At 39.1% G+C, this 22662-nt stretch overlaps 1 protein-coding gene across 1 annotated transcript in view; it reads left to right on the forward strand.

Annotated features, from left to right (window-relative positions):
- CDH8 (cadherin 8) overlaps nt 1-22662 on the forward strand; it is a 307900-nt gene that overhangs the window by 7907 nt on the left and 277331 nt on the right. The window contains exon 2 of the mRNA XM_058155277.1: nt 19870-20324. Within this exon, the coding sequence (XP_058011260.1) occupies nt 20073-20324 (252 nt within the window). The 5' untranslated portion in view covers nt 19870-20072. The remainder of the gene's footprint in view (nt 1-19869; nt 20325-22662) is intronic.

Here is a 22662-nt window from a genome sequence, read left to right on the forward strand (position 1 = left end):
ATTGAACTGGCAGTTGGCAGAGTTAGCCTGCAATACTGCATTCTAACCACTATGCCATCACAGCGCTTAAATGCATATTTTTGCCAGTTGCGCATAAAAATGTGTAATGCATTTTTTTTTCACCAGTTACACAAAAATATCTCTTTAAAATGAAACGGATATGTGGATTAATTTTGGATGAGAAAACAGAAACATGTTATTTTTCCTGCTATTTTGATATCAAAAAGCAATTCACCCGGAATGCCACTTTTGATATGCAAGGCGGATCATCTCCTCCTCCTCCTCCTCCCCCCTCCTCCTCCTCTTAAAAAAACCCACAACAATTACGTGTAGTTGATGGAATGATGGAGTGCATACAAACTAAGCATTGGGTTTTTTTGTTTTATTTTGGAAAGTAGACCATTACGACTTCAATGAGAAAAATTATAAGTGATGTAGAATTGCTAAGATTAGCTGAATGTTCAGATTAAAACTATCCCGAATGACTGCAGTGGTACTTCTTTGATGTAGTAAATCAATCACAGGTGGAAAACTTTTGGCCCTCAGGATATGGGAGCCATCAATGCATTTCTGTAGTCTGCAGAACCTCTGCAATTTCCTAAAATTAGTAGCATGGTTTTCTGACATGAAAACGCATTATGCACAAAAATTGCACAGTTAGGTTGAAATCTAGATTCACAAACTTTTTTTTTTTTAATCAACTTCCAAACTCTTCCTACACCTTTGGAGAATATATATATTCTAGCCCAGGTTTGAATCCCAGAGGGGTATGGCTAGCTGATGAGAGCTAAATAGCTTGAAATTGATCTATACTAATCTCCCTTTATTTCTTTGTTAGCATACATACATACATACATACATACATACTTGTGTGTATATGTGTGTGTGTTTCTGTTGAAGCACCTGGTCTGTCCCAATCTGGGAGGAAGCGTACTGCTTCCCTTTCGCTTTTCAACTCCAATCCAGGAGCCCTCAGGCAGTCACTTTCACAACAAACTTTATCAGTAAAATATATTTGGTACCACATAAACACACACACACACACACACACACACACACACACATATATACATATACAGGTTTTGGTATGTTCGGGTCTTTTCCCATGTACTTCCAATCTTACTTACCATGTAATTTCAATCTTACATGGGAAAAGACCCGAACATACCAAAATTTGCATACATATACCCGTGAAAACCTAGGAAAACGTATATATATATGTGTGTGTGTGTGTGTATATATATATATATATATATATATTCTCACACCTGTTTGCATTTGTAGACTTCCAAAAGCATTCTCAGTCTCATTCTTCCATAAATTATTAATTACAGGTAGTCCTTGGTTAATAATAATAATTGGGACCAGACTTTCTGTTGCTAAGCAACATGGTTCTAAAGCTCACCAATGCATAACTGCACTGCTCATTGGCAATATTTCTGACATTTCCATTGTCGTTAAACAAACCCTGTTCTGTCATTAAGTGTGACATCACAGAGTCACCCTATACATCCTTCTGCTGTCTTCCCCCTTAATTTTGCTGGTCGGTAGGTGAATCCAGCAGTAAAGCTGACAGATGGAGATCACATGAACTCAGGAGTGCTATAATGTCTACAACTAGGATTGGTGGAAAGATCAATGCTGTCATAAGTTCAAATAGTTGCTGAAAGAGGGGCTGTTAAGCAAGAGAAACCTTCTTTGGGTGTCAGCTTTGTTTAGGATTAATTGGTCGAATTTCCCAGCGTGAGGGGAAAAACAGACATTGAGTTTATTAATGTCTATACAGTAATGACCAAAATTGTGGAAACCTTTTGGGAAAAGTGTATTGTTGAGGTTTGATGGCTAATAACACCACTTTTTTTTGGAGTTTCAAGATAATCCTATTCCACTGCTGGAATGGCCTGACCTTAACCCAATTGAAAATCTATGGAGCCAACCAGGGGTGAAATCCAGCAGGTCCTGACAGGTTCTGGAGAACCGGTAGCGGAAACTTTGAGTAGTTCGGAGAACCAGCAAATACCACCTCTGACTGGCCCCAGAGTGCGGTGGGAATGGAGATTTTGCAATATCCTTCTCCCAGGAGTGGGGAGGGAATGGGGATTTTGCAGTATCCTTCCCCTGGAGTGGGGTGGGATGGGGATTTTGCAGTGTTCTTCCCCTGCCATGCCCACCAAGCCACACACAGAGAACCAGTAGTAAAAAAAATTGGGTTTCACCACTGGAGCCAACTAAAGAAACTTGTTAGTCAGAAGCAACCCAGCAAAAGAACCCACTTAATAGAGGCAGTCCTTCAATCTTGGTTTCACATTATAACAGCTGCAGAACTAAAAGACTTGGTTCACTCCATGGGAAGAAGTTTTAAGGCCGTAATTCATGCTAAAGGTTATTGAACTATTAACTGACATGGTAATAGTTTTTGTATATCTTGTTTTTTCTCCGTGTTTCACTTTTCTTCTTTATACCATAATTGCTCTTCGAATATCAAATCCTTCATAAAAGTTATTGTTTTACATTCTTGATTAAATTATCTTTCCATTAATATATAATTTTATGGTACTCCTCCTCCCAAAAAAGTGGTGTTATTAGCTAGTTTTAGAAAATACACTTTTCCCAAAAGGTTTCCACAATTTTGGCCTCTTGTATATAATAGCCAATGTCTCAATGGTGTAATATTTAGGTATGTGCAATTTCTCCAAAATTATAGTTACAGGTGGGGGACATGGGAGCAACAAAAGGTTGAAAAAAATAGCAAACATCCTCCTCCATACAAAACACTGTTTTCAAAGGTGAAGTTATGAAGGGCATTAAAGAGAAAAAAAAAATCCATAGCTAAAAATTAAAGAGTATTACTGCTTCCGGTAGCATCTTTTTTTTTTTAATTTTATGAATAAATTCTTTTATGTCAGTCCTTTGTGACATTAAGCACTTGAGATGATCCATTTCCTTTAGTAATGGCTTCCTTTATCATAGTAAGTAGGGCCCATTTTTAGCATAGCAGTCAGAGATGGGGAAAATAACACTTTGTTGAATGAATAGTTTACATCAATATTGCGCCTTTATTCTTTGTGCGCACATAAACATCCTTTCCAAACATATTTTTCCCCTCATTTAGTAGATGGCTTCATACATAATATATTCTTCAAAGGACACTTGAAAGTAAAAGAACTGAGAAATAAAATAGGAGCTGGAAGTTTTTGTTTTTGTTTTTTTGTTTTTTTCCCCTGTACCACGCTGGGAAAGAGAAAAAATAAAACAAGCAGCAACTTGTAACCTATCAAGCTGAACGCAGACCACCCAGCCATCCACTTTACTAGAGCTTGACAGCTCCTGAATTTGAAGTCCCAAGTGTGCAACAAAGCCCAGAATATATGGAGTCACTTGAGGCCATAAATGGCTGCCTGGCTATGTTGAGTTCTGGCGCATCACAGTGCTCCTCTGAGCTTGCGAACTTCCCACTGTCCCTCCCATCCTTACGTTATCCTGACCGTAAAAAATGCTGAACATATTTAAGAAAATGAAATGGCTTTTCTATTCACTCAACTCGGCAAAGGCAACATCTGTTGCTGGCAGACGGCAGTTACAAAAAGTAGGTGTCCAGTTTGACGGGATCCCTGGTGCTCCCTAAGGTGGGTCGATTTCTTGCAAACACTTCATTACTCAACTAGGTGATATCATCAGTTGTAACAGTACTGATGATATTACCTAGTTTGGATAACGAGACGTCTACAAGAAAACAATCATGCTTAAAGAGCACCAACCCTGAGCTACAGATATTTTCCTCTCTTACAGTCCAACTTGTTTTCAAGGGTCTGGACCCGGGATGAAATTCAGCAGGTTCTGACAGGTTCTGGAGAACCTGTAGCAGAAATTTTGAGTAGGTCGAAGAACCGGCAAATACCACCTCTGGCTGGCCCCAAAGTGGGGTGGGAATTGAGATTTTGCAGTATCCTTCCCCCAGGAGTGGGGAGGGAATGGGGATTTTGCAGTATCCTTCCCCTGGAGTGGGGAGGGAATTTTTGTTTTTGTTTACAAGACTCACTTACAGTGTATAAGGCAATAGTCTCATTCTATTTGTATATTTTTTACAAAGTCAACTTTGTAAAGAAATGGGGATTTTGCAGTATCCTTCCCCTGGAGTGGGGAGGAAATGGGGATTTTGCAGTATCCTTTCCCTGGAGTGGGGTGGAAATGGAGATTTTGCAGTATCCTTCCCCTGCCACGCCCACCAAGCCACACCACGCCCACCAAGCCACACCCACAGAACTGGTAGTAGAAAAATTTGAATTTCACCACTAGTCCGGATGACTCATGAAGCGACTGAAGTCTGCTCAGAATATCACTGTTGTCTTTGTGGATTAATTTCAGTAATTTCATTTTATAAACACATTTATGGTTATTTATATTTTATGTAGAAAAAAAAATGTTAGGCCTTTTACCCGTTTAACAATTTGGGACAGCTTGCAAAGATGTAGCAACATTATTAAAAAGGGGAAAAAAACACATCATATATACATATAATCCATACTCAACATTAAAAACTGCAGCATTAAAATCCCTGCACTAATAAGTAAGACTTTAGTTTCTTCTTAAATTGTAACAAAGAAGAGAATTTTCTCAAAACCAAATGGCAATTTTGTTCCATAAAATGACCCTGCTTCACAGAAAGAAGTCATAACTTGAAGGTGTCATACTTATTATTGAGAAGACTTGCAAGAGATCATGCCACTGATGGCCTAAGTATATAGAGGAATTATAGGGGAGCACGTATTCTTGTAAATAACTTTGATGAAAGATTTATAGATCATCATGGGCAGCTTACATTGGACTTGAAAACTAACTGGCAGCAGTGAACTAGTTTCTGCATGGGAGTTTACTGATTGACAGAGTTGGTAAGGTCCTTGTAGGTCATCTAGTCCAACCCACTGCCCAAGCAGAAGACCCTACACTCTTGATGGCGATCCTATGGAACACGGAGCCTTCTCTGCGGGCACGCACGCCATCGCCCAGCTCAGCTCCACTGCGGATGTGCGCACACTTCCTGCTGGCCAACTGTTTTTTGGGTCTGCCGTGCAAACAGGAGATGGGCGCGCATACGGGTGGGGTGGGGGGAGAACCTACCTTTCTCCTCACTTTCTGCTGCCTGTGCCTTCCCAGATCTCTGGAGATTCCCCTCCCAGCTGTTTTGGAGGCTTTTTCCCCCTCCCAGCCATTCTGGGAGGCTTCCCTCCTCCCAGCCATTCTGGGAGGCTTCCCTCTTCCCAGCCATTCTGGGAGGCTTCCCCCATCCCAGCCATTCTGGGAGGCTTCCCCCATCCCAGCAATTCTGGGAGGCTTCCCCCCTCCCAGCCATTTTGGGAGGCTTTTTTCCCCTCTCCCAGCTGTTTTGGGAGATGAGGGTTTCTCCCCCCGCCCCAGCGCTGTTTTGGGATGTGAGGCTAAAAGGGTGTGTGTGCACGCATGCATGAGAGAGAGGGAGCGGGGATCATGTGTGCATGCATGAGGGGGGTCACATGCATGTGTGCAGGGGGGGCGGGCATGTGGGAGGGGCATTGCATTATGGGTATGGGCACAAGCGCACATGCGATAGAGCGCATGCACATGCTTTTGGCACCCGAGCAAAAAAAGGTTAGCCATCACTGCCCTACACCATTTCTGACAAATGGCAGTCCAGTCTCTTCTTGAAAGCTTCCAGTGATGAAGCTCCCACAACTTCCAAAGGCAACTTCTGTTCCACTGGTTGATTGTTCTCACTATCAGAAAATTTCTCCTTATTTCCAGGTTAAATCTCTCCTTCTCCAGTTTCCATCCATTCTTCCTTGTCTGGCCTTCGGGTGCTTTGGAAAATAGCTTCCCCCCTTCCTCTCTGTAGCAGCCCCTCAAATATTGAAAGACTGCTATCATGTGTCCCCTGGTCCTTCTCTTCACTAGGCTAGCCAGGCCCTAAGTTATGCAAGACACAATTTAATACTCACACCTTCTGGGCTATCTTCAACGGCTGACTCACAAAAAATACATCACAACAATCTAACCTTAACATTTATCAATTCATGAATCACTAGCTCACTTTTCCCCCCTTCTGGGTAAATCTTTCTTGCACCTGTTGTTAACTAACTGTCCAGCATGAATATTGTATCCAGGATAACTTGAGAGCTGTAATCTTGATTCTTCTGGGAGAGTACAATTCCATCCAGCACAGTTGTCTCTCTTAGAAATACTTATCAACTCTGTCTTATCCACCTGATTTTTCCACTTCTGGATGTCATGCATATTTGTCTTCCTCATTAGTGGCGACAAAGCTAAGGTAGGAAAACTTTGCAAATGTACTTAATCTTTACTGCATTCCCCAATATACGACAAGTTGGAAGTTTGGGATTGCAGTTTAAATCGCACACGTTATTATTCTTTTTCCCCCCTCATTATTTGGAAAAACCAAAATGCTGTGTTGCGTTTTGTTTGTTGAGAGAGTCAGAAACAGAGGGAGAGGGAGGGAGGAAGAGAGGACACAAAACAGAATTGTTTCAATGTGGTTCATCCCATATAACAAGATAGTTCTGTTTACAAAGTTTTTTTTTTAAAAAAACCCCACACATTTATTTAAAGGTAAAGGTAAAGCTTCCCCTCGCACATATGTGCTAGTCGTTCCTGACTCTATGGGGCGGTGCTCATCTCCGTTTCAAAGCCGAAGAGTCAGCACTGTCCGAAGACGTCTCTGTGGTCATGTGGCTGGCATGACTAAATGCCAAAGGCCCACGGAATGTGTTATCTTCCCACCAAAGGTGGCTCCTATTTTTCTACTTGCATTTTTTATGTGCTTTCAAACTAGGTTGGCAGAAGCTGGGTCAAGTAACCCTGTTACGCGGCACTAGGGATTCGAACCGCTGAACTGCCGACAGTTCGATTGACAAGATCAGCATCTTAGCCACTGAGCCACCACGTCCCTTATCCATTTATTTTGGAATATGCTAAACATTTCTTACTTAGTGTTCTATTTGGTGTCTTCCTTTCTCTGACTTGCAGCCAAGAACAATATTGCCCTTATTTTTGTAGTCCCCAAACAACTAACAATTGGGGGAAAAGATTTTTGGGTGAAGTGTCATCTGATACTTTTGACTGTGGGTATCTTTGCTCTCACTGTAAATAATCACTCCGTTTTATGATCAGTTCAAAAGCAACAGGAATATGAAAAAGAACGAAAAATTTAAAAACATACAGTGGCAGTTCCTGTGCTGTGAAGTTTTCAGTTATGCGACTTTTTTTTTCTTACTGAAAAAATAACATGGTCAGGTGAAATTAATTAATGCATTATCTGTCCATCTATCCATTTATCTACCATTATTTTTATCTATAACAATTCTGTTTCAATTTGAAAACACTCCCAAGTCTTGCGGAACTGGGATAGTTTTTGCTTTACTTGTCAATAATCCAGAAATTTCCATTGTTGCTGATAAATGTATAACATCTAAATAGTAATGATGATGGTAAAAGAGACAACTTCTAGACAAGTTTTTTTAAAAAGTTCATATTCTTTTTTTCTGGAGTTGTGCCAAAAAGAGAACTATAGCTTCATGTTACAAAAGATCTAGAGATGGCCTGACTGATACATTATTTTTTTTGCCCAGCAATATATTCCCATTGATTTGATTTGTGAAACTGTTCTGCCTTAGAGAAGTTGTGACCATTTTCTTTAGGTATCTTGAAATCTTTTGTTTGGTGCTTTGAAGATGGGTTACGACTACAATACCCAGAATTCTGAGGTAGTGTCGTCCCCCCAAAAAAAAGACCATGCTGAATTGGCATTCTCAGTGTTATAGTCCTGACACAACTGGAGGATAACCGATTGAAGAATGTGGTTTTTAGATCCTTGCAATGAACAAAGATAACAAGTAACAGGGGGCATAGTTTGAATAAAGTCTAGAAGTGAGAAGTGTAATAATCTTGTGTAATTACCGAGAGAAAGCACTAAGATTCTTCCATTAAGGAAAACTACTGAAAACATTCAAAGTTTTGCGTTTGTGAAGGCATCAAATTAGCAGGCTTAATGCTGGATTGCTGCAATGAACAAGAACTATCCATTTCATCGCTCCTTAGTGTGTGTTTCTAATCTGTTCTGTTCTGGTATATACCGCCTGCACTGTTAGAAAAAGAAGACTGGCCCAAATTCTTAAAGGAGGAAAAGGAAGGAAGGAAGGAAGGAAAGAAAGGGAAGGAAAGGGAAGGAAAGGGAAGAAAGATAGGAGAAAGGAAAGGAAAGGAAAAGAAAAGAAAGGAAAGGAAAAGAAAGGAAAGGAAAGGAAAGGAAAGGAAAGGAAAGGAAAGGAAAGGAAAATTAGAAGGAAAGGAAAGGAAAGATAGAAAGAAGGAAGGGAAGGGAATTAAGATGGGGAAGGGAAGGGAAGGGAAAGGAAGGAAGGAAAGGAAAGGAAGAAAAAAAGGAAAGGAAAGGAAAGGAAAGGAAAGGAAGGGAAGGATAAAGCTATGGCTCAAATGTTCTCTTAAGGATTAGGGGGAAAAAGAATAAAAGGGGGTTGGTAAGACTTTGCACAGCGCCTGTGTATGATACTTTGTAGAAAAAGAGAGACATTGTGACTTTATTTCAGTAGCAACACACAGTGTCTTGCCATTAGCAGGGAACAACTGAGAGTCCCCTGTTTGCTGTTTAGATACTAACTTCTGAAGCTCCTCCATCTGTCGTACAGGAAACGATCTGCATGTCTCCTCAACCCTGAAAGGTGTAGTTTGCTCCTTCCAGAGTAAATGGTAAAACACACACACAAAACAAACCCACCATCTCTTCTTTAACCCTTCTGTTGTTGTTGACTGACTTGAAGATACTGCCTTTTTAAAAAAAAAAATATCTCTGATTCAGTTGTTGCAAGGCAACAATTCTTCGTCATTATCCTCACCCTCATCTGTGAGTAAATCTCACAGGAGGAAAATTCTGTGGAGAATTTTCTCCACAGAATTTTCCATAGGAAAAATTCTCATGGAGGAAACTTCTTTAAACAGAGGGCTTTCTTTTTTGTCCAAAAGCCCTTTAAACCAATGAAGAAGGTGCCACATTGGTTTTGTTTTTTTTGTTTTTATCCTTTACGTCGGAATAGGGAGACTTTGATATATGGACACATTTGGCATTTAAAGAACAGAGCACAAGTGTTTCCACAACATAGATGGGGGGGGGGACGGGATGGATAGGAACTGAATATTCATATAAAGGTTGCCCTAATCTACAGGACCAGCCAGAGAAAATTCAATTTGCCAGAGGATAAACTGGTAATGTTATTCCCAAACGCCGCCATCTCCTTCGATGCTATTTTCTGTGCCTGTTTATGTTATCTCCAAAGAAAATGCTGGCCTATAGCCACTCCCTGTATATGCAGATATGTTAAGAATGTCTATGGGTTCAAATAGTACCACAGGCGTTGCTGCACATTAAAAGGGGGAAAAAAATGTTACGGTTTTCCTTCTGGCAAGCCAGTTTCTTTTTTCTTTTTTAATTTAAAATAATATTTTTTGAGGGGGAGAGGGTCGGAAGCCTGGTGAATGAAAGAACATGAGGGTCTCAATTTATGCCTTCAGGTTGATATCTCTGAAATAACTGATAGCCAATATCAGGAAATATCCAAAGCGTTCAAGGCAAAGAAAAGGCACAGCCATGGTACAATGAAGATAAACCGAATTGTAAGGAATGATTAGCAAAGGGAATCAGTATTTTTGTACTGTGTTATGTATGTGTGAGAGAGGATGACAGTGAAAATGACAGGGTCTTTCCAGGATAATCTGATTCTGAGCCGTGGTAGCACAATGGTTAGAATGCTGTACTGCAGGCTAACTCACTGCCCACTGCCAGTGGTTCGATTCTGACTGGCTCAAGATTGACTCAACCTTTCCATCCTTCCTAAGTCGGTAAAATAAGGACCCAGAGTGTTGGGGGCAATAGGCTGACTCTGTAACCACTTAGAGAAGGCTGTAAAGCACTATGAAGCAATATACAAGTCTAAGTGCTATGGCTTTAATCAAGGAACTCAAGGAATAGAATTAGGACTATGTCCATTTTATCTAATGAATTGTCCAAACCTTATATCAGAAAATGAATTCAAGGAGGGAAAAAGAAGAGAATGGCCATAAATTGTTGTCTTTCCTCTTCATTCCACCACTTGGAATTTCTTTACCTCACCATTTGATGTCTGTAGGGGTGAAATGCTACCTATTCGGACCAGTTTGCCTGAACCAATAGTAAAAAAATGCTACTAGTTCGGATGAACTGGTATTTCCAACGATCAGCTGTGCCGCGTGGTTTATATTTGCTAGAAAGCAGGAAATCCTGCTTTCTAATTGATCTAAATCACGTGGCACAGCTGTTCCCCCCCTCGCTGTTCTACTTACCTTAGAAAACGATTCTTAATACTCCTTTTTCAGCGCTGCGCAGTAGCGACTGTGGTGCGCCCGCACGCGAAGCACATGTTTGGCACGCACTGCGCATGCACATGCAAAGCAGACATTTGGCACACATTACGCATGTGCACACACAGCAAACAGGTAACAAAGCAAACCGGTAGCAGACTTCAGAGCATTTCACCCGTGGATGACTAGCACCTCGCTATACTTAACTGAGGTTTGAAATGGTGTGATGTGTAACACCTTATGTATTTTACCTATCTAGATCTGTTTGATATCTTTTAATCATTACCTGTTCCAGAAGATACGTATAAAGTACTTCTTTATAACAAATGAACTTGCTTTTGAAGCACTGGCAATGCCATCTTTATCAATTAGTCAATAATATTCAAGCTCTCAAGGATCCATTACATGAAGATAGATTTTTAGCCTCTTAGGTAAAACATTCCATGATATGCTTAATCTTACTCTATTACTTGTGCTGTTGATTTCCATATATTATTTAGATTTTAACCTTATATTTAGTTTACAAAACAATACATTTTCAGTCGCATAAGACTAATCTATGAATATTGGGAAAAAAAACTAACCTAATTTTATGATCCTTGTGAATTCCCTTTTTACTGATTTTGTGCTTTATTCTTTTTTTCTCTCCTCTCTTGTTTGTCTGTTTTCTTTCTTTCTTAACTTTTAAAAGTACTTATTTTTTGAAATGCCAGGTTTAATTTGGCAGATGTTCAGTAAACACATGGAAAAGGATTGTTATCTGACCTTAATTCTATTTTTTCAGCATAATGTATTCATTTGGGTCGAAGTATATAAATTTTGATCTGTTTATACATACTGTAGAGGACCACAAATATATTCATGTAATGCCACTCTGTATGTTCAGGCAGCTTCAGTGTTTTGAAAAATATTTTTTTAAAAAATCAAAACTGCGATAATAAGGATGAAGACAGTGACACTGACTTGCCAGCTCTAATGCTTAGAGACCAGGCTATTTAAAGGAATCTCCAACATTGCTTATAAACAATGTAATACAAAGATTAATAAACTATAGAAATTTACAGCTACTTATATTGTCTATATTGTATTCTAGCCCAAACACATATGTGTAATTCTGCATCAGTTCACTGCTATTATAAAAATATGAATGCAAGTTCTCGTGTATTTCCAAGTTTACATGCAGAAACAATTCACTGTTTTAATGTACATTTTTTTCTAATAGTCACAATTTTTGGTGGTGGGAAATCAGCAATTTTCGCTTCTCTGGCCATTCTGGACTCAGATTTCTTAAGCCATGCATTCAGCATGCATTTTAAATTGTACAACTGCGTTACTCAGTTTGGGAACTCAAACCCCAGTTTGGATATTAATTCCAGAATGGAAACCAGACTGATTCATATTATAACGAAGAATATGCACATTTCTTTCCCTTCCTAGATTGTTGTTATTATTTTAAGAATGTTTTTTTAAAAGAATATTGCTTTCTCAAACGTGAAAATATGGTATGCAACTTCTCCCTTCCCGCCCCTTTATTTTAGGCTTCACGTAGATTTTGATTTGGGCATTTTATATTTTAGTTTGCACACTTAGTACAAATTAAAACACTTAAGGAGAATTCCTGCTGCAAGGAATACTGATTATACCTAGGAAGTGATATATGGTTGCTGAATAACAAATCTTGGCATGCATTTTTTGTTCAGTAATATCCGGTGGGTCACATCAGTGCTGTAGATTATATTTTAATTCTTTGTAATGCTAAAGCATGTGGATGCATGTGTTAGCCGATGTTAAAGCATGTGGAAGACCCAGAATATCAGGACATTCCACACCATAGGCATAAGGTATTTAGAAATGTGGGTAGTCCTTGACCTAGGACCTTGACAACTGAGCCCAAAATTTCTGTTACAAAGTGAGCCAGCTGTTCAGTGAATATTTTTATTTTATTTTATGCACAAACAAACACATAATACATCAGTCATTCCGTGTGTCATCTCAGTGTTTCTTCAGTGACTTCTTCTTGTTACTCTTCTTATCTTCATTTTTTTTTAATCTATTACAACATCACTCCCACAATACAATGCTTTTATTATACCATTCTCTTATTTAACTTTTAATTAATTAATTAATTAATTTACCTATATCTCTTTTCTAACCAATGATAAAATTATCCCCATATCTTAAAATATTCTGTATCCTCTCTTTCTTTAGTTATCAAAGTTAATCTATTCATTTCTGCACAATCTAGAACTTTTTTTAATTACTTCCCCTTCCGAAGGGATTTTCTCTGCTTTCCATCTTTGCGCAAATACTATCCTCGCTGCAGTTATTACATGCATAATCAAATATATATATTTCTTTACTGATTTTCTCTGGAAGGATACCCAAAAGGAACAGCTCAGGTTTTAAGTCAATATGTTGTTGAGTCGTTTCTTCTAACCATGTCTTAATTTTACTCCAATAGTTTCTAGCTTCTGGGCATGTCCACCACATATGATAATAAGATCCTGGTATCTGATGGCATTTCTAACATTTAGCTGATTTATCTTTAAACATTTTTGCCAATTTTTCCGGGGGCATATGCCATCTATAAAACATTTTATATTGATTTTATTTATATGCAGTGGACATTGTTAATTTATCATTCTTTTCCCATAACTGTTGCCATCTGTCTAACTCAACTGAATGTCCACATTTTTTTGACCAGGCTATCATTGTTTCCTTTACTTGCTCTTCTTCTAATTCAATACCATTATGATAACAATTATAGATTTTTAAAAATTATTTTATCCTCTGTTCCTGTGAGCATCCCTGTTCAGTAAATGTCGCCCCCACTTTACAACCTTCCTTGCCACGGTCGTTAAGTGAATCACTGCAGTTGTGAAGTCAGCAACATCGTTGTTAAGTGAATCAGGTTTCCCCATTGACTTTGCTTATCAGAAGGTCGCAAAAGTTAAACCACATGTCCCCTGGGACACTGCAACTGCCATAAATATGAATTGATTGCCAAGAGGCTGAATTTTGATCACATGACCATGGGGATGCTGCAACATGGGTCCTTGGGTGGCTCAGACTGCTAAGACAGTCTGTTATTAACAGCAGCTGCTTGCAATTACAGCAGGTTCAAGTCCCACCAGGCCCAAGGTTGACTCAGTCTTCCATCCTTTATAAGGTAGGTAAAATGAGGACCCAGATTGTTGGGGGCAATAAGTTGACTTTGTATATAAATATACAGATAGAATGAAGACTATTGCTAACATAGTGTAAGCCGCCCTGAGTCTTCGGAGAAGGGCGGGATATAAATGCAAAAAACAAAAAACAAAAAAACCAAAAAAACAGTTGTAAGTGTAAAAATGGTTATAATTTTTTTTTCAAGTGTCGTCGTAACTTTGAATGGAATGAACTGTTGTAAGTCCAGGACTACCTCTATATCATGGGAAAAGGTAATAATAAATTATATCTGTATTCCTGCCAAGAAAACTACATGGATCTATCTCTCTTAACTTCCAGAAATCAAGCTAAATGATTTTTAAATCAAGAGATGTGTGTGTGTGTGTGTGTGTGTGTGTGTGTGTGTGTGCATGTGCACGCATGCCTTCAAGTCAAATTTTCACTCCAGGCAAATGCCTGAATTAGTCTCTGCAGTTATCTTGGTAAGGATGTTTTTGCATGTGGTTTTCCATTGCCTCCTTCCTAGAACTGAGAGAATATGACAGGCACAAGATCACCCAGTTGGCTTTGTGCCTGAGGCAAAACTAGACCTCATGGTTTCCTGGTTTCTACCCTGATGTCTTAATCATTACACTCAACTCTTTATAAAGCAAAAATAAATAAAAAGCAGGGACTGAGTTTGAGTAAGAATAAAGGAATCTGCCTGGAATGATTGCTCCACCTCTTGACTTGCTTCCCCTACCTTGAATGATGCCAAGTTGAGAGCTGACAACTCCTTACTGGTGGTCTTCTCAGATTTGCTTCTGCCCTAGCTCCATACCAGAATCAAACAAAGTTTTTAATTGCTTACCCTTGGCAGTGTAATTTGTTGCAATAAAATCAATACCGCAGTGTTAGAAATGTAACAACGAATGTCTGGGAATCGATCGAACGCACCTTAATGAATTGTTGAGGTCAGAGGACTTATCTATAACTTGTAATCACAATGATCAACAAGGCAGCAATGAATGTGAAATGGAATTAGCAATGGATTACCCCTAAAGGAAGTGTTATTTGTAAACAGGTTCCCACTCCCAAAATGTTGTAAAACTGTGCAACCCTGGAGATTACAATGCAAATCAATGTGCAAATATGTGATGGATGTTTATTTGATAAAAAGGCAGATTGTAGTTTAAGACAGCCTTAAAAAAGATTTTGTAGCTATTTATTAAAAGGGGTTGTCCATTACACATCTTAAAAATTACTTTATTTGTCCTTAAGTTTTTTTGTTTTGTGCCGTTCTTCCTTTTGTGCAGTGAGTTTCTGAAATACTCCAAAGGAAGTTAATAATGGAGTTTTTAAATGCATCACTTGTCTTATTATAACAGCCCCTAAGTACAAGACTGCATTGTTTGTATATTACACCATAAAGATCAATGCACTTAAGTGCATTTTATATGATCATATGCATTGCCTTAACCTGGAAAATCAATTAGATGATATATGCAAGTGCATTTAATCATATTTCATCCTTGTGCTTATACCCTAAGCATGTTATGTAGATTTAAATCTCATTGATTTCAAGAGAACAACTACTTCAATGAAGCAAATACAGAAATAGCTTCATAGTTCCCACCTGATAGATTTGGTCTTACAGCAGAAACCTACATATGGTTACTTGAATGGGAGCCCTTTGGTTTAATTGGGATTATTTCTAAGTAAGAAATGTTCTGCACTATCACTTATGTATTCGTAACTTGAGACTTATGCACAAACATGGAAGAGATAAGATGCATGATATGAACATATCTTAAAATGTTGACATCTAACTGGAAAATCTCTCCTCTTTATTCTGGAGTTTAGGAGATGATCCTACTGAGATCAGAATAGGACATCATCTAGGGTGGTATGCTAGGAAGAGGTAGGACAGTCAGTGACTCCTCATAATTCTTTCCTCTAATTCAGGGGTGTCAAACTTGATTTCACTGAGGGCCACCTCACTGTTGTGTTTGACCTCGGAGTGGGGGCATGGCCAGGAGGGCCATGGCCAGCTCAACATCACCCTTGTCTGGGGTGCCTATGGTGGCCCAAGTGCTCTACCAGTGAAAACAGGCTCCTGAGCTCTGTTTTTGGCTGCCACAGCCTCCTGTAACCCTCTGCCAGTGAAAATGGAGCTCAGGAGGGTGGCGTACTGCCCTCCCGAGCTTCGTTTTCACTGGCAGAGGCACTGCAGGCCAGTCCTTCGCTGTTCCAAGGCAGCCCCGCGGGCCAGATTTAAGGCAGATCTGAGTTTGACACCCCTGCTTTAATTATATTAGATGTACAGATTGGATGCTCCTTTTCTATAAATGCCTTTTCTTCTCATGTGATCCTACCCTCAAAAGGACGCTACAGAGCACTGCACACCGGAACAACTAGACACAAGGACAATTTTTTCACGAACGCCATCACTCTGCTAAACAAATAATTCCCACAACACTGTCAAACTATTTACTAAATCTGCACTACTATTAATCTTCTCATTGGTCCCATCACCCATCTCCTTCCACTTATGACTGTATGAATGTAACTTTGTTCCTTGTATCCTTACGTTTTATACTGATATTGATTGTTTCCTGATTGCTTATTTGTAGCCTATGACTATCATTAAGTGTTGTACCTTAGAATTCTGAATGAATGTATCTTTTCTTTTATGTACACTGAGAGCCTATGCACCAAGACAAATTCCTTGTGTGTTCAATCATACTTGGCCAATAAAAATTTCTATTCTATTCTATTCTATTCTATTCTATTCTATTCTATTCTATTCCATATCTTGATGAACATTATCTTTTCTTTTATGTACACTGAGAGCTTATGCACCAAAGACAAATTCCTTGTGTGTCCAATCACACTTGGCCAATAAAGAATTCTATTCTATTCTATTCTATTCTATTCTATTCTATTCTATTCTATTCTATTCTATTCTATTCTATTCTATTCCATACCTTGATGAACATTTTCTTTTATGTACACTGAGAGCTTATACACCAAGACAAATTCCTTGTGTGTCCAATCACACTTGGCCAATAAAAATTCTATTCTATTCTACCAAACTGGTTTTTATAACACAACTCTAGGGTGATATATTTCTTTATATCTGTCAACAGAGTTGCCTGTCATCTACTGAGTTAATTTTCAGGTTCCTGATAATTTCTAATAACAGACCCATTTCCATATACTAGGGACCCTTGCTTTTGCTACCAGAAAAACAAACACCTGTTGCTTCTGTCTGTAGGGATCACATTTCAGAAACTCCTTACTATTGTTATCTGAGGAGTAATCACTCCCTCTTGCATATGGCCGTTACTGTTTGTTGTGTGCCTGAAATACAGGAAAAGCAGAGTTTATAAAATAAATGAAGCAAGAACATTTCAGCCAAATGGGCTCCTTGGCATCAAAACAAGTTAGCATCCAGACGTTGTCATGTGGTGATGATAACCCTCTTCTGATACATTTTATGGTTCACGCTCGCCTAAAATAACTCAAGAATCAAGTTAGGTTTAATGTAAAATCCATTTAAATCGTGGCTGTTGTTTCTTCCCTCTGTTGTGGTTGATGCTGCTTTCTGTGAGTCTGGCAATCCTAGCAATTCCTACAGAGCTATTCCAAGACTGGATTCAATTGTGGCTAATGAATCTTGATGCATTAGTGATGGCTCAATGGAAGCTTAATTGAACACTTCTGAGTTGAGAGAGAAAGAAGTCTAAATCTCCTGTCAAATGCAGTTTGTGTGTATAATATGGATGCATGCGTGCCTTTAAAAGCACCTGAACAGACATCATGTTTGCAAAAATAGCACTTCTAGTCAGCTAATTCGCTTTCTCTTCCTTCGTCACACAAAAATGGCATACCGCCTTTGCGTTCTTGAATGTGGCAGCTATATTTAAGTCACAACATTTTGAGTTTCCTAGTAAGGTTTGTGCTGACTTTTGTCAGGTGCCAATGAAATACCCAGAGTTGCTGTGCAGTGTTAAAAAATACAGTTTGTGTGTCAGCTTTTTTATCATTCTTAATTTGACTGAGGGGAAACAAGAGGAGAACAAAGGAGAACATTTTGATCCTATTTCTATGATAGAATGTGTAGAGCCGTGCTCTTACCACACTTACAAAGCGATTGAAAGGGTTGCGAGTGATTTCTCACTTCTCAGCAAAATCATCTTTCATGTGTCTTTACACTGCAATTAAACCCCCAGTTGAAAACATGACAAAAAAGAAAAAAAATAATAATGGTAATTTTCAGACTGGAAGAAGGACAGCTTAGAAGATGTGAGAGTGATGTCAAGGGATGCTAACAGATGAAAAGACACTGATAGGCCTTCTCACTTTATGCAGTCCCTTCCCTAAAGATGGGATGTTCCCAAAACCAGCTGGTACTGCAAAAACAGTTTTGTTGTGCATGTTACCCTTAGATTTGGTCAATGGTGATATCCAGGCAGTTCAGACCAGTTTGGACGAACCGATAGTGACGACCTGCATGTGGGCCCGCCCTCCCACCCCAGCGCTATGTGGTCCTCTTTAGCAACATTTTCTAAGCCTCGCACATGCATGCAAGCTGCGTAAGCGGGCAAAACTCATGCACGGAAGGCCACGCACATGCGCAAAAGGCCCACACACTCACATTTTTGGTGCACGGTGAACTAGTGGTAAAATTACGTGAAACCCACCCCTGGATTTGGTTATGGATACTTAGGATTACAGGTTAGATTGGATAAATTAGATGGATGGGTGGATGGATGGCTGAAACAGATAGATGATAGAGAAATGATAGACAGTTAGATACATAGGCAGGCAGCAGGCAGAGACATTCAGACAGTTAAGTGAGTTGAGTTGAGTTGAGTTGAGTTGAGTTAAGTTGGGAGCATGGGCACAGGTAAGGTCAAAAAAAATATTACTGGGATACTGAAACTCTCAAAGAATAAGAATTGAATGAAGACATTCTGGAATTGAAGAACAGTTTAAGAGAAGTCCTGCTAAATATTTTTCCATAGTCACAATTCAGTCAGACAATGACTTATTGATCATGTCACCACCAGTTTTTGTTTCAGAATAATTGATTTAGAAAAGCTTGTGGTTTATTATTATTGTGGTTGGTTGCATAGTCAGCCCAATATTTAGACTGGATCTAATATTTTATTTGCCTATTGAGTCCTTCTCTTTTTGTTTTCCTTAAAGAAAAAGGTCAATTCCTTCTCTATTTTTTGTACAAACTCTTTATCTTTTAAGATCATAGTGTTTAAAGACCATCTGGATCTTTACCTTTGGCCTTTCCATATCAGCGTCGTGGGGTTATGGTCCACTCAGGTATTAGCTTCTATGTCAATTTTTTCTATATTAAAACTCATTTCTGTTGTCATCCATAACATATCTATTCTAGACCAGGACAAATGTCTATCTGAATAAAAAGTATATTGTCTATTCTCTTGATTCCTTTCTCTCCACACGTCTTTCAGATTCATTTCCTCTACCATTTTAGAAAAGGATTTTGGAAGGGCCTATTGAGTCCTTCTCAAGGATTTAGGAGTGACATTTATTTACTTCTTAGCATATGGCATATCATACATGGACTAGCAATATATATTAACATTCCACCTAGATTGGTAAAACACAATAAAATATAAATGTTATAGGAGAGGCAGATGTTGTTTGATAGTGTTAAAACTATCCTTGAGGGATGGAAGCTGTTGCAAGTAAAGCTGCCTTTTACAATTGATTGAGAGTGATTTTTTCCCCCAATTATTGATGGTTTTTCAAGGGGTGCTCCAGAATGAACATTTTTGTTGTTAAAATTATTAATATCATCATTACCATCGCTATCACCATTTTTACAAGGACCAGTAACTTTTGTAGTTAGTTGCATTAAATAACAACAACAACAATAGCATACACCATCACTAGCATCATCGTTACAATTGGAAACTTAGGTTCAACACCATTGGACAAATTATTTTTGAGGATGGTGCAAATGCCAGTAGAGGGTGTGTGTAAATTCAGCATTAAACATTTAAAAAGAGTTGGTAGAGGATATTGATCGGTGGGAAGGAAGGCAAAGTTTCCCTACCCAAAGAAATTATTGAATGGGTTCCATTTCGCTTCAAAGATGCAAATACTTATTTCCCAAAATACCTGGAAATGATTTTTTTTTTAAGAAAACGGGATTGTTAAAATAAAATGTACAAAATTAGAAGCTACAGATTTGAAAACAAAACAAAACCCAAGTCACACATTCCCAATCATTTTACTGTATTGCTAACATCAGTTATTTCTCTCTGATTTTTTTAGGCCTCTTTGAAGATAATAAATTCCAATGGAGGGTGTTTCTACCGTCTAAGCATTCTCTCCTTATGTTTACATTGGTCTAAAAACACGATGGAACGCTAAGTAAATCTTCGTTGCTGCAGGATGAATCGGATGACTACAGTCTGGAAGGAAGCAGAATAATTGTGTCGTCTTCTTCAGTGGTGATTTGCTTAGTGTGTGGAACAATGCCAGAAGGACTAGCAGAAATGCTTATGGATACATGGGCTCCATTAGTAATATTATGGATTACTGCATTTCCATCTATATACATGGCTCCCATCAATCATTCTCAAGTACTACCCAGTCGGTCCAGTAGAGGACTAAGTGAACTCAATGAAGAACAAAGAGTGTTGAACCGTTCGAAGAGAGGTTGGGTATGGAATCAAATGTTTGTGTTAGAAGAATTTTCCGGACCTGAACCTATATTAGTTGGACGGGTAAGTCAATATTTTTAATCCTCCAATGGGACTAATAACACATATTTATTTCTTTGAACTGTTTCTTCAAACTGGCCTCGTAATTCGGTCCTGTGATTGTTTTGACATGCTCCAAGTCAGCTAGGAAAAGGAGCTGAACCCTAATTCACTTTCTGCCTTTAGAAAGAGCTAAGAAGGACAAGGATGCAGTTAGCTCTGATTCTATCAAAGGATGATTATTGATTTTATGTGGTTAGCATAACAGTATGAGCATGAGCATTTTGGGGTTGGATTTTGTTGATATGGATTGTTTGACAGAGAAGACAGGCAGAACTTTCAGCCATTGACCGATAAGAGACCACTGAGTAGGCCTACTCAACTTATCTTGGCACATCTTCACATTTTTGGTTTGCTATGTGTAATATGTAGTTGAGCATGTATAAAATTAAAACTTTGTTAGACCTATCTTGCTGGAAGATTAAATGTCTTACTTCAGGTGACCTTGTGTGTGTGTAGGACTATAACTATAACTGTCTGGTTTGGTTCTGCAACCCAACAAGACAGACACAGACTTGAGAGGATAATTAGAACTGCAGAAAAAAAAATCGCTAACAATCTGCCTTCCATTGAGGATTTGTATACTGCACGAGTGAAAAGGAGGGCTGTAAAAATATTTACAGACCCCTCGCATCCTGGACATAAATTGTTTCAACTCCTACCCTCAAAACGATGCTAAAAGGCACTGCACACTAGAACAGCTAGACACAAGAACAGTTTTTCCCCGAATGCCATCACTCTGCTAAACAAATAATTCCCTCAACATTGTCAAACCATTCACATTAGGCTGCATTACTATTGCTATTGGTCTTTTCATCATTCCTGTCCCCCCATCTCCTCCCACTTGTGACTGCATGACTGTAACTTGCTGCTTATATCCTTGCAATTTATATTGATATTGATTGTTTCCTAGTATGATTTGTTTGCTTATTGTACCATCTGACTGTGTATCTTGTCTTTTTATGTACACTGAGAGCATATGCACCAAAGACAAATTCCTTGGGTGTCCAATCACATTTGGCCTATAAAGAATTCTATCTATCATGATGGATGAAGGCAGTGGTGGTTTTCTCCAGGATGCATGAACATATTTTCAAGCTGGCTGTATAAATATTTGGAGGGGAAGAGATGCATCTCTTTGATTGACCTCAAGTCTGATAGTGAGGGATCAAATCTCAGTTAAAAAGAAAGAAAGAAAGAAAGAAAGAAAGAAAGAAAGAAAGAAAGAAAGAAAGAGGGAGAGAGAGAGAGAGAGAGAGATTGGGACCAAAGTCAAGGTAGCCTACTGAAACAAAGATAAAAAGGTAAAGGTTCCCCCTGCGCATACGTGCTAGTCATTGCCGACTCTAGGTGGCGGTGCTCATCTCATTTCAAAGCTGAAGGACCAGTGCTGTCCAAAGACGTCTCCATGGTCATGTGGTCGGCATGACTCAATGCCAAAGGTGCATGGAACGTTGTTCCCTTCCCACCAAGGTGGTCCCTATTTTTTCTACTTGCATTTTTTACATGCTTTCGAACTAGGTTGGCAGAAGCTGGGACAAGTAACGGGAGCTCACCCCATAACCCGGCAACACTAGGGATTCAAACCGCTGAGCTGCCAACCTTTCGATCAACAAGATTGAAAGATAGAATAGAAAAATAGAATAGGATTAATTCAGCAGCAGATTTGATTACTTGAGCTAAAGATGTGAAGAAGGATCCATAGATGAAGAAGCAAGAAGGCTGTCAAGGAGAAAAGAAAATGAGTAAGAAAATCATTTTTTGAGGGGGAGGGGAGAATCTTATCTCCCCCACTGTGTATCTCTCACTTATACACACTCTTTCTTTTCAAGCAAATAAGGATGTTTCAGAGTGACAACTATTTAATACGTGGACGCGGTGGCTCAGGGGCTAGGACATTGATCGTTGATCGAAAGGTCGGCAGTTCAGCAATTCAAATCCCTAGTGCTGTGCAATGAGGTGAGCTCCCGCTACTTGTCCCAGCTTCTGCCAACCTAGCAGTTCGAAAGCACATAAAAAATGCAAATAGAAAAATAGGGACGACCTTTGGTAGGAAGGGAACAGCGTTCCGTGCACCTTTGGCATTGAGTCATGCCGGCCACATGACCACAGAGACGTCTTGGGACAGCGCTGGCTCTTCGGCTTTGAAACAGAGATGAGCACCGCACACTAGAGTCAGCAACAACTAACATGTATGTGCAAGAGGAACCTTTACCTTTACCTTTATCTGCCTAGAAAATAAAGATATTGTATTTTCACTGTTAACGATCTCTATTATGTTCCCATGGAATCGGAAGAAGGC

The sequence above is a fragment of the Ahaetulla prasina genome, chromosome 12 (genome assembly GCF_028640845.1).
Source record: "Ahaetulla prasina isolate Xishuangbanna chromosome 12, ASM2864084v1, whole genome shotgun sequence".
Classification (NCBI taxonomy): Eukaryota; Metazoa; Chordata; class Lepidosauria; order Squamata; family Colubridae; genus Ahaetulla; species Ahaetulla prasina.